Source organism: Macaca mulatta, chromosome 14 (genome assembly GCF_049350105.2).
Source record: "Macaca mulatta isolate MMU2019108-1 chromosome 14, T2T-MMU8v2.0, whole genome shotgun sequence".
Classification (NCBI taxonomy): domain Eukaryota; kingdom Metazoa; phylum Chordata; class Mammalia; order Primates; family Cercopithecidae; genus Macaca; species Macaca mulatta.
The window spans coordinates 7,028,168-7,039,714 of record NC_133419.1 but is presented as its reverse complement, the minus strand read 5'-3'; the positions used below and the strand labels follow the sequence as shown (position 1 = coordinate 7,039,714).

Here is an 11,547-nt window from a genome sequence, read left to right as displayed (position 1 = left end):
CTTCCCCACTGGTTTGCTGGATCTTCTTCCACCATTTTCTAGAGCGAATTTTCCCAAGTGTGATGCTTGGTCTTCTCTTTGCCTGTCTCTCTTGAATCTTTCATCTGTGCGCATAGGTCAGTTCTATGCAGGTAATTTCCTTGTCCCCCAGATACCGCCCCTCCCATGATCTCTCTGCTGGACTTGAGCTCTGTTTCCATTTCCTACCAGGTGTTTCCATTTGGGTGTCCTGTAGTCATCTGAAACCAAGCATGTATAAAATTGAGCCTGTCTTCCCCCTCCCAGTTTCCATTTTTCTTCCCATGGCATCAGTATTCTCTCACCCACCCAAGCTCAAAACCTGAGTCATGGCCGGGCGTGGTGGCTCAAGCCTGTAATCCCAGCACTTTGGGAGGCCGAGGCGGGCGGATCACAAGGTCAGGAGATCGAGACCACGGTGAAACCCCGTCTCTACTAAAAATACAAAAAATTAGCCGGGCGCGGTTGTGGGCGCCTGTAGTCCCAGCTACTCGGGAGGCTGAGGCAGGAGAATGGCGTGAACCCGGGAGGCGGAGCTTGCAGTGAGCCGAGATCGCGCCACTGCACTCCAGCCTGGGCGACAGAGCGAGACTCCGTCTCAAAAAAAAAAAACAAAAAAAAAACCTGAGTCATATTTGACACGTCCTCCCCATTCTTCCCTTCCCAAATGCAAGTTTTGCAAACTTCCTTTGCAACATCTCTTATAGTTCTTTGTCCTTTTTTTTTTTTTTTTTTTTTTTTTTTGAGACGGAGTCTCGCTCTGTCACCCAGGCTGGAGTGCAGTGGCCGGATCTCAGCTCACTGCAAGCTCCGCCTCCCGGGTTCATGCCATTCTCCTGCCTCAGCCTCCCGAGTAGCTGGGACTACAGGCGCCTGCCACCTCGCCCGGCTAGTTTTTTGTATTTTTTAGTAGAGACGGGGTTTCACCGTGTTAACCAGGATGGTCTCGATCTCCTGACCTCGTGATCCGCCCGTCTCGGCCTCCCAAAGTGCTGGGATTACAGGCTTGAGCCACCGCGCCCGGCCTATTTTTTTATTTTTTTATTTTTTTTGAGATGGAGCTTCACTCTTGTTGCCCAGGCTGGAGTACAGTGGTATGATCTTGGCTTACTGCATCACTGCAACCTCCACCTCCTGGGTTCAAGTGATTCTCCTGCCTCAGCCTCCTGAGTAGCTGGGATTACAGGCATGTACCTCTATGCCTGGCTAATTTTGCATTTTTAATAGAGACAGGGTTTCACCATGTTGGTCAGGCTGATCTCAAACACCCAACCTCAGATGATCTGCCCACCTTGGCCTCCCAAAGTGCTGGGATTACAGGCGTGAACCATCGCTCCCAGCCAAATGCTAGTTTTGTATGAGTTTATGTGGAAACCTCTGTGGTATATACTTCACAGCTCTGCACATCTAGCCTGTGGCACACACATGATTCCCTCCTGCTTGCCTTTGTTCAGCTCATTCCCTTAGTCTAGAACACTATTCTCTGGCTGAGTGTGGCAGTTCACTCCTGTAAGCCCAGTACTTTAGCAGGCCAAGGCAGGAGGATTGTTTGGCCTCAGGAGTGTGAGACCAGCCTGGGCAACATAACAGGACTATCTCAGTGTATGACACGTGCCTGTAGTCCCAGCTACTTGGGAGACCAAGGCAGGAGGATAGCTTGAGCCTGGGAGTTTGAGGCTGCAGTGAGCCATGATTGCACCACTGTGCTCCAGCTTGGGCAACAGAGCAAGACCCTTTCTCAAAAATTATATATATATGTGTGTGTGTGTGTGTGTGTGTGTGTGTATATATATATATAATATATAATATATTATATATTATATATATTTTTTTACATATATAAAATATTATATATATATGCTTTTTAGTATTTCTGATGTGCCGTTCAAACTGAGTGAGGTGGTGGTAGATGTATCAGGGGTACTTGAAAGCAGCCATAGGCCACACGTGGCACATCTTCCTGGAGACTTCATTTTATTTAATTATAAATAATTTCACCTACTTTTAGCTACTCCAGGCTGGGCACAGTGTTTCACGCCTGTAATCCCAGCATTTTGGGAGGCTGAGGCGAGTGAATCACTTAAGGTCAGGAGTTCAAGACCAGCCTGACCAATGTGATGAAACCCCATCTCTACCAAAAATACAAAAATTAGCCAGGCATGGTGGTGGGTACCTCTAATCCCAGCTACTTGGGAGGCTGAGGCACGAGAATTGCTTGAACCCTGGAGGCAGAGGTTGCAGTGAGCCAAGATCATCCCACTACACTTCAGCCTGAGTGACAGAGTGAGACTCTGTGTACAAAAGAAGTACAGCTACTCCAGACATATGGAGTAGAATGCAAATTGGTGAAAGAAATGACTAAGAACATTCCGTGTGGTGCTGTCCCCTGCAGTGGGAAGTCTGCATTCGCCCTGCGGTGGAAGGTGGGAAGGTGAGAAACAGGGACCCCTGATTAGAAGGGGCTAGGTGCAGATGAGGTGCGGCAAGGGGAATACAATGCAGCGGGAGGGAAGTGGCAGTCCCTGTGCTCGAGGCTCCTGCAGCGGGTCCCTGTCACCTGTGGTGCTCTTTCCTTTCTGAGAACTCAGACAATTCAGTCTCTATACCACTCCTATGTTGCCTCAGGAAAGTACTTGTATTACATGGTTTTCTAACTTGCCACATATGTAGTCCTTATCTCCTCAACAACATTCTTATCCTCCAACATCTGGAGTGCAGGTGTGGGGTGAATTCAGGCCCTGGTGTTTACTGATTGAGCAAGGCACTTTTCCTCTCAGCCTTGGTTTCCTTATCTGTAAAACATGGATAGTACTTCCCTAATGAGATTGTTCTCAGGATTCAACTAGATAACATGTGTGCAGCATTTCACTTAGCAGATGGCATGGATAGGCACTTAGTAAACATCAGAGCCCTCCCAGCAGCGCCAGGCTCTTAGTAAATATCTGATTCTTGAATATTCCCATCCCCAAATATATCCCCCTACCTGAGACTCCTCTCATGTTCTCTGTCTCCCTTCCTGTCACAGTGCATGTGTCTACAGAAGGCCACCCTCTTTGCGTATCCTGGTTCCTGGCCCTCCTCACCCTCACAAAGATCTCACTCACACAACTGCCTTCTCATCTCCTGTAACCTCAGGTTCTCTCCCTACTGGATCTCTCAGACTACTTCTCTCTCTACACTCACTCCGGGGATCTCATCCACTGTTGCGGCTTTCAAGGCCATCTAAAAGATTCCCAAGTTTATATTTTAAACCTAGAATGCCTCAGAATCCGAGACTTACATATCCACTGCCTATACCCCGTGTCCCCTTGGAAGTGGCACAGATACTTCAGCATGTCTAAGATGGATCTCCAGATTCCCACCCCACCCTTCCCACAAGTTTTCCCATCTTAGTAATGAGAACTCTGTCCTTCCAGTCACCCAAACCAAAACCTTTGGAGTTATCCTTGGCTCCTGCCTCTTAAATCCCACAGTCCTATAGGCAAGTCCTGCCAGTCAGCTCTTCCTTCAAAATACAGAGTATACCTGGCCACTTCACCTCCTCATGCTGGTCCAGATCAAGCTCAACTCTCATGAGGCCAACTTCAGAGGCCTCCTGAGTGGTTTTGCTACCTCTGTTTTCCCCAGCTCCACAATCTTGTTTTCCACCAACAGAGTAATGTTTTCTAAACATCAGCTGACTCTGTCATTTATTGACCTCAAGCCCTCCAGTATCTTCCCCTCTCACTCAGAATCAAATCCAGATTTCTTATCATGGCCCTAGGGACCAGCCTGTTGCCTGTCTTCTCTCAATTCCCACTACCCTTCCTTGCTCCCTGGCCCCCAGCCTCACTGGCCTCCTCAGTGCCTTTCCTGGAACAGGCTGGAAACACTCCTCCCTCAGGGAGCTTCTCCTTGTTGCTCCTTCTGTCTGGAACACTCAGGTGCAGACCTTGCTCCCTTCCTTTCTTCAGGTCTCTGCTCAAATGCCACCTTAGCAGAGGGCCTTCCCTGACCAGTCTCTCTAACATAGCGCCCTGGCATCCTTGGACCCTTTCTGATCTCAACTCTGATTTTGCTTACTACTGACTGCTACCTGACATAATTAACTTACGTGTTTGTTTTTGTCCATCTCCTGACCATTAGTAACACCCCAAGGGGACCTTTGGTGCCTGGCACATAGTGAGTGCTCAGCAGCTGGGTGGGAGCTGTGGCATAGACTGGAAGAGCTTAATGCAAGTGGCCCCTGGTCACTGCACTGCCTCTTGCCTGCTGTGTGCTTTTGGACAACTTTACTTAACCTTTCTTAGTTTCAGTTCCCCTCTCGGTAAAACTTACCTGGAAGGTTTTTTAGGAGGATTCGAGATAATACATTTAAAGTACCCGAAACGTGATCAGTGCTCAGTAAGACAGGGGCTACACAGGCCACTTAGCTGCTCTCTAGGCCTGTTTCCAACAAGTTACTAGTGCTGCCTCCATCTGCCCCCAGGATGGAGGGCTGCTACAGTAGATGAAGGTAATGCTACAGAAGCAGTTACTGACTCTATTCTCCATGTCATACCCTGACCCCGGGTCTCCTGAGCATTGTTTCTGGCTCCAGCCAGTTCTCCATCCTCCAGCACCGTCAGTTTCTTTTTTCTTTTTTTTTTAAACAGAGTCTTGCTTAGTTGCCCAGGCTGGAGTGCAGTGGTGTGATCTCGGCTCACTGCAAGCTCCGCTTCCTGGGTTCATGCCATTCTTCTGCCTCAGCCTCTCAAGTAGCTGGGACTACAGGCGCCCGCCACCATGCCCGGCTAATTTTTTGTATTTTTAGTAGAGATGGGGTTTCACCGTGTTAGCCAGGATAGTCTCGATCTCTTGACCTCGTGATCCATCCGCCTTGGCCTCCCAAAGTGCTGGGATTACAGGCGTGAGCCACTGTGCCCAGCCTTTTTTTTTTTTTTTTTTTTTTTTTTTTTGAGGAGTCTCCCTCTGTCACCCAGGCTGGAGTGCAGTGGCACAGTATCAGCTCACTGCCAGCTCTGCCTCCCGGGTTCACACCATTCTCCTGCCTCAGCCTTCTGAGTAGCTGGAACTACAGGCGCTTGTCACCACACCCGGCTAATTTTTTGTATTTTTAGTAGAGACAGGGTTTCACCTTGTTAGCCATGATGGTCTCCATCTCTTGACCTCGTGATCCGCCCGCCTGGGCCTCCCAAAGTGCTGGAATTACAGGCGTGAGCCACCACGCCCAGCCATCAATTTCTTACCAAAGCCCCTCAGATGATGGCCATGTCTGAGCAGGTCCTGCAAGTTGAGACCCTCCCCAGCCCTGCTTTGATCAAGGTGGTCCCTGATGTGGGAAGCCAGAGGTGCTTGCTGGGAATGTATAGATATGTTTGGACTTCATGCGCCATGGACCCCAAAGGTCCTTCTCTGGCAAAGCACCCATGTTTGTGAAGTGGGCACTGCTTAGCAAGCCAGGTGGCTGGCGGGTCAGGTAGGTTTTCCCTGGCTGCTCCAGGAAGGTGAGTCGTGAGTAGTTTCCCTGTGGGCCACCAGGGGGCACCAGAGGTCGCTCAGCTCTTAGAGGACTTGATCCGTCTCTTAAGCTGTCTATGTCTTCTCCCTCTCAGGCCTAGGACTTTCTTGAAGGAAAAGAACTGTGGTGGTGGTTCTCCCATCTCCTAACTTGCTAGGGACTGCCAGTCAAAGCAGGGCCACAGTAAAGGACTGAAGGTCAGGATTCCAGGCTTAATATTCTTTATTGGTAAGCATTAGTGAACCCCTTGCCCTGGGAGCTCAGCCAGTCCTGCTCTGATTCCTAGCCATAGGTGGGACAGCATCTTTGCCTCATGGATCAACTGTCCACGTCTGGCTGTGCCTAACTTGCCACACCATGGGTCAGGGAGACAGGCAGCAGGTACTGGAAGGTGATGGCCAGGTCCTTTTCCCCAGTGACCACTCTCCATCTAGAAGCACTCTGCTTCAGCTGCACAGGCTCTTCCAGGGGGGCTCTGAGAGCCTGCTGGTTAGATGGAGGAGTTGAGCCTCTGACACCTCCAGGTTCTGCCTGCCAAGGGTTCCTCCGCAGCGGGGCTGAGCTGAGCAGGAGCAATGGGCTCTTGCTTCTGTCCTGAGATTCTTGGGTGAGGAGCAAGAGAGCCAAGGGCAGGAGGTCATACGTGGTGCCTCATAGGGGATAGAGATGCCAGAGGCTGTAGAAGATGGGGTGGGAGGGAGGGATATCCCAGAGAGAGAGAGAGAGAGAGAGAGAGAGAGAGAGAGAGAGAGGGAAAGGGTCAGTTGTTGAGTCCCTGGATCTGATTTCACCAGCTATTCTTGGCCATGCCCATAGTCCTTGGGAAACCCCTTGGTTCTAAATAGATAGTTCCTTGGTTCCTGGGTGTACCTTTGCCCCCGACTAGCTTGTGGAGGTAAGAATTATTGGCCGGGTGCGGTGGCTCATGCCTGTAATCCCAGCACTTTGGGAGGTCGAGGCGGGTGGATCACGAGGTCAGGAGATCAAGACCATCCTGGCTAACACAGTGAAACCCCATCTCTACTAAAAATACAAAAACAAAATTAGCCGGGCGTGGTGGCGGGCGCCTGTAGTCCCAGCTACTCGGGAGGCTGAGGCAGGAGAATGGCGTGAACCCGGGAGGCGGAGCTTGCAGTGAGCCAAGATCGCGCCACTACACTCCAGCCTGGGCGACAGAGCAAGACTCTGTGTCAAAAAAAAAAAGAATTATTACAGTAGCGTGTCCTCCTTCTTGCCTGTTCAGCAAGGCCCTTCAACCCTCCATCCATTTCTCCCTCAGGTCAGGACAGCAGGGTGACGGTGCCTGGAGAAGGCCCTGGCTCCCCTGAAAGCCCTCCCGGCCTGTCTCTGACCTGCACTGGAAGCGGGGGTCTCCGGGGTGGGTCTTCAGCACCTCCCACACCTCTGGGGGAGGCTCCAAGCCCATCTGCTTGGCCCGACACCAGCGCTGCAGCCGTGTGATCCCTGCCAGGGTAGGAAGAAGACTCTGGAGCCTTGTTGGGGATGGGGTAGAGTCTGAGCTGGAGAATGTGTGTGTTCAGGGGAGACAGTGCCTGAGGGTCAGAGTCACGCAAGCGCTTGGGTGACTTCAGAGACGTGTGGGTGACGGGACTGGCTGGGAGAGGCACCTCCGTGGGGCTGGGTGGGTTCTCACCGGTGCAGGGCCCGTACTGCCAGGCCAGGTCAAACTGCCTCAGCAGCTCCAGCTCCGCTTCCTCCTCGTCGCGGGGCTGGGGCTCCTCCCCTGCAATGACAGCTGCTCTTCAGTGCGAGGCTGGCCTCAGTCTCCTGCCCCTCACCTCCCAGCCTTCCTCACCACCCCTTTGCCTCTGCCACCCCGCAGCTAGACCTGGTGTCGGGAGGGGAGGACAGGCCACCTTTCCCCTTCCATCTGCCCCTCTGCCCACGTCCTCTAGGCCCCTCCGTGTCCACTCCTCCTGCCTCCCTCACACGTCAGAGACCTAGCTCGGATGCCAGCTCCCCCTTGCTGTGCCCAGCGGGCCCCTCCCTCCTCTTCACAACCGGGTAGGAATCAGTGATGAGCCGCTTCCGGCCCATGGCGGCCACCCAGGCAGGCAGAGGAAGGAGGCGACTGCGGGGAAGAGGAGAGACCGGCCAGTGGGCGCGAGAAAGACAGCTGCTGAGAGAGACAGACGGGGCCAGGCCAGCGGCAGGCAGACAAGATGACCCAGACAAACCGAGAGAGGAAGTCGCTGGGGTCCAGGGAGGGACGCCTCCCCCACCCCAACAAGGGCGCAAACAGGAAAGACTTCAGCCAATGGCAGGCCGCCTCTGTGGGGCGGGGCCCTGGCGCTAGCCAATGGTAGGCAGTGTAGGGTGAGGGGTGGGGCGGTGCCACAGCTGTGGGCTGCGGGAGGAGGGGCAGGCTGGGGCGGGGGACCTGTCAGGATGCCCCTACTTCACCACCTCCCCCGGCCCCCATTGGTCTGCTGTGGGTCCCGAGAGACTTGAAGAGAGTTATCCTCAGCCTCTCACTTCCCGTTTTCCCTTCCTAGGCAAATGTTCTTTTCAGCTTCGCTAATCCCCGTGGCCAGTTTGTAACTCCCTAGAGCCCAGCTGGAGCCTTCACTCGGTCCTTTGGCCCGCCCAGCGTTGTGGGGGCAGGTTTGGAGGTCTGAAGAGAGTTTGGTCTAATCCAGGCCCCTTCCCTGCTCCCACCCAACCCCCACCGGCCCCAGGAGACCTGGCTGGAGAAGCCCATGGGTTCTGAAACCTCCTTTCTCACAGTCTGTGCCCAAAGATGCTGCCCACTCTTAGTCCGAGTAAGTGTTTGCTGTTTTGGCTCTCCTGGGGTCCCAAGTCCTGCCTCACCCGCCCCACCAGTCAGGAAGATTCCATACTGGAAGGCAGAGCAAGGGTCTGGTTCCCCCACCACAATGGGTTTTGATCCCCAGTTCTTCATTGGCAAAATCTGCCCTCTCACAATAATGTTAATCTGAGCAGAAAATATTAACAGTAAACCTAACACTCATGTTGCACATACCATGTGCCAAGTACTGTTCTAAGCACTTTCCCACATATTAATTAAAAGAGATGTCAAAAAGTTTTTGAAAGTAGGAAGTATAGCTCAATGATTATCACTGCCGAGAGTCACAGGCATTGCAGGGCCCCAGTCGAACCACAGTCTGTCTTGGGCCCAGGAGCTCACTGTCACAAGGCAGACAGATGTACAGTTGTCAGTAAGAGGCTATAATTCCTACCAGAAGAGGAAAAGGGTGGGTCAGAGATTGGTTAGGACCACAGGGATGATTAGCATTGGAAGGCCTCCTGGAGGAGGTGGACTGCTGTAAACAATGTCTCTCAATTCTCCACCCATGACCTTTGTCCCTTGGGCTCCTGTCATCACTGACTCATCCATACTGCTGCCTCCCCCTCATCAACTTCCTGGCAGGAGGCAAAAGTACTGGCCAGTGGGAGTCTGGGAACCAGCACAGGGACCAGCCCAGCTCTAATCACCCTCCAGAGATCCCATCCGGTTCTTCCTTCCAGGGATACTGGGAGGGTGGGGCACAGACTCCTGGGCTGCCGCCTGCTCAGAAGCCTCTGCCGCCTCCTTTCCCTGCTCTGGGGTCTGGGTGCTCTGCACTGGAAGAGGGCTAAGCCACTGGTACTTGTGGGCACAAGGGAGGAAGCTGCTCTGGAGAGGAGACCACCAAAGGGGAAGTACAGGAGCAGGCCATGTCTTCAGGGTCCACGTCCTGCCTGGCTCCCCCCATCGGCGTCCTGGAGGAGGGCTGGTGGAGGAGGGAGCTTGTCAGGGCACTGCATGGAGCTGGAGGGCCCTTTCTGCTGTATTGTTTGGGCTGGGCCTATTCTAATCCCCCCATCTGCCTTGTGGACTAAGTGGGGCCCACATTCAGGGAGACAGTGTCCTTGCGGAGTTGGGGATGGAAGCAGGGAGGCCCTCTCTACCAGGGCTGGGGAGGGCCTAGGTGCTGAGTCCAGTCAGGCGCTGAGTATGCTAGGTAGGGATGGCATATAGGCTCTGGGGGATTGATTACCCCCTCCCCAGAGGGCCTCAGCAAGGGTTCCTGGGCTGTTTCTAGAGGTGTGTGGCACCCACCTCCTGAGTCCAAGCCCTGAGGGATAGGGAGCCATGGGTGGGGCAGACCCCTCCTCATTCCCAAGTCCCTCCTACCCCTGAAAGCTGATAGCCGTGGGGCCCTGCCACCGCCCAGGGAGCGTGAAATGGGGTGTGCTGCTGGGCAGCCACAGCAGCTCCTGCCGCCGCCTGGGACTATTGCCTTTTCTCCTTGGGTAGCCTCTGGCATCCTGAGCTACTCTGTAGATGTTGGCTGGGCTGTCCCCGCCAGCTTCCCCAGCTTTGCCTGGCTCAGGCACCCACCCAGCCTGGAAGATGTCTCCCTCAGCCTTCAGCTACCCCCAGACCCAATAAAAAGATTCAGAGTGGTCAGCTCAAGTGCAGGCACCCTAGGCCTGGCTTTCTGGCTTGGAGTTGAGGGAACTCTCTGCAAGCAGCATTGCTGTTCTCTCCTAAATGGCAGTGGGGTTGGGCCCCCAGGGAAGAGTTGGCACCTAGGGATTTTGGAACCATCCCTGTCCAACTGGCATTCCCTGACTCAGCACCTGGATTCCTAAGGTGCACAGCTGACTAGGCTGGACCTTGGCCTTTCCATCCTCAGGTCTTTTTCCTTCTTTGCTCTCCAACCCTATCCACCTTCTGTACCTTCTTGCCTAGAATCCCTTCCCCTACTCAGGCAGCATCCTGGCCTCATTCCCTAAACTGCTGTCCTGGAGCCTGTTCAGGCTTCAGGCTGGATGGCCAGGCCAGAGGTCTGGGTTGGGTGCTGAGTTCTCTCTCCCTGTGGGAATGTCCTGAGACCCTTATGTCAGCCCCGACACCCAGAGGCTGGTGATGAGACTAGTAGGAGTGACCTTTGCACCTCAGCCTGGTAATAATACCCAACACCCTTGCTTCAGGGCCAAGTCCAGAGTCCTGGGGGTCCAGGAGAGAAAAGAACTGAAACAGGAACCCAGCACCTTCCCAGGGAATGAGGCCCACCGCTGACTGCACTCAAGGGAAGAAGGATTAGGTCCGGCTTAGCTCAGACAATGTGGCAGGATGGGGGCCTCAGCACTGTGCCTGCATTCCCTTCCCCCTCCTCACCATGAGGTTTGTGGGGAGAGCAAGGTAGAGCTGGGAAGGTGGAGGCAGGTGGAGAGAGGGGAGCAGCTGCCTGGGGCCCAGTGGGCTGTGGGATGGATCCAGCTCTTCTTCCCTCTCGCCGGTACCCTCCTTCCTCAGGCCCTTGGGCTCTGCCACCTACCCTGAGCTGGAAGTCAGTCCCACTCAGGAGATTCTGGGCAGCCAGAATACCCCTGGCCCCGCCCCCAACATACTCACACCCCGTGGGCCCCATTCCTCACCCTGTGGGCCAGAATTCTTTTAGGCAGTCATTCCTGGCCCCTCACTACCCTCCCAGACACTCCCTCTTCTCCTGGTCCAGGTTCTCTGGCCTAATGTGCTTCCATGGCAGCAGCTTGAGGGCAGAGGAAGGAGTCTCTGGGTTTTTTTTTGTCACTGCTGTCTTCTGTCCTGCTCCTACCACCCTCCACACATCCTTCTGTAGTCACCTCCTCTTTCACTTTGGCCATCCAGGCTCTGGAGCAGTTCTGGGAAGACTTGAAAAGGGGCCTTCTGGCCATTCCTCACCTTGGCCACCAGGTGTCAGACTTTGCCCAGTTGGGTGGGAGGAAGGTTCTAGTTAACCATTTCCACCCCATCAGCCTGGCCTCAGAGAGAGATCTGGGCAAGTTGGGGAGGAGCCTAGAGCTGACTGCTGAACTGGCAAGGCTGAGGCACCCTGAAAGTTGAGACTGGAAAAAGAACTGGAACTCGGGCCCTACAGCTTTCTGCCAGATCGGCCTCACTGCCACTGCCCCCACACCACCCCATTGACAAGGGCTTTGTCCCCTGCTGGGAAGTTCAGGGGAGGCTGAGTCAGGGAGCTTGAGAATTGAGGGAACAAAGGCAGGGACAGTTGTAG

At 53.9% G+C, this 11,547-nt stretch overlaps 1 protein-coding gene across 4 annotated transcripts; it reads right to left on the bottom strand.

Moving 5' to 3' along the window:
- Positions 1–5,722: 5,722 nt before the first annotated feature.
- On the bottom strand, positions 5,723–7,733 carry POLD4 (DNA polymerase delta 4, accessory subunit). Of its 4 annotated transcripts, none has more exons than XR_013403244.1 (5): positions 7,480–7,733; positions 7,173–7,262; positions 6,871–6,982; positions 6,389–6,541; positions 5,723–6,194 (listed from the first exon to the last, which is right to left on the bottom strand). XR_013403244.1 is itself a non-coding variant. In NM_001266109.1 (4 exon segments), coding segments are annotated over 4 exon segments (324 nt in total). In that variant the 5' UTR covers positions 7,577–7,698; the 3' UTR covers positions 5,729–6,169.
- Between the last annotated feature and the right edge of the window lie 3,814 nt (positions 7,734–11,547).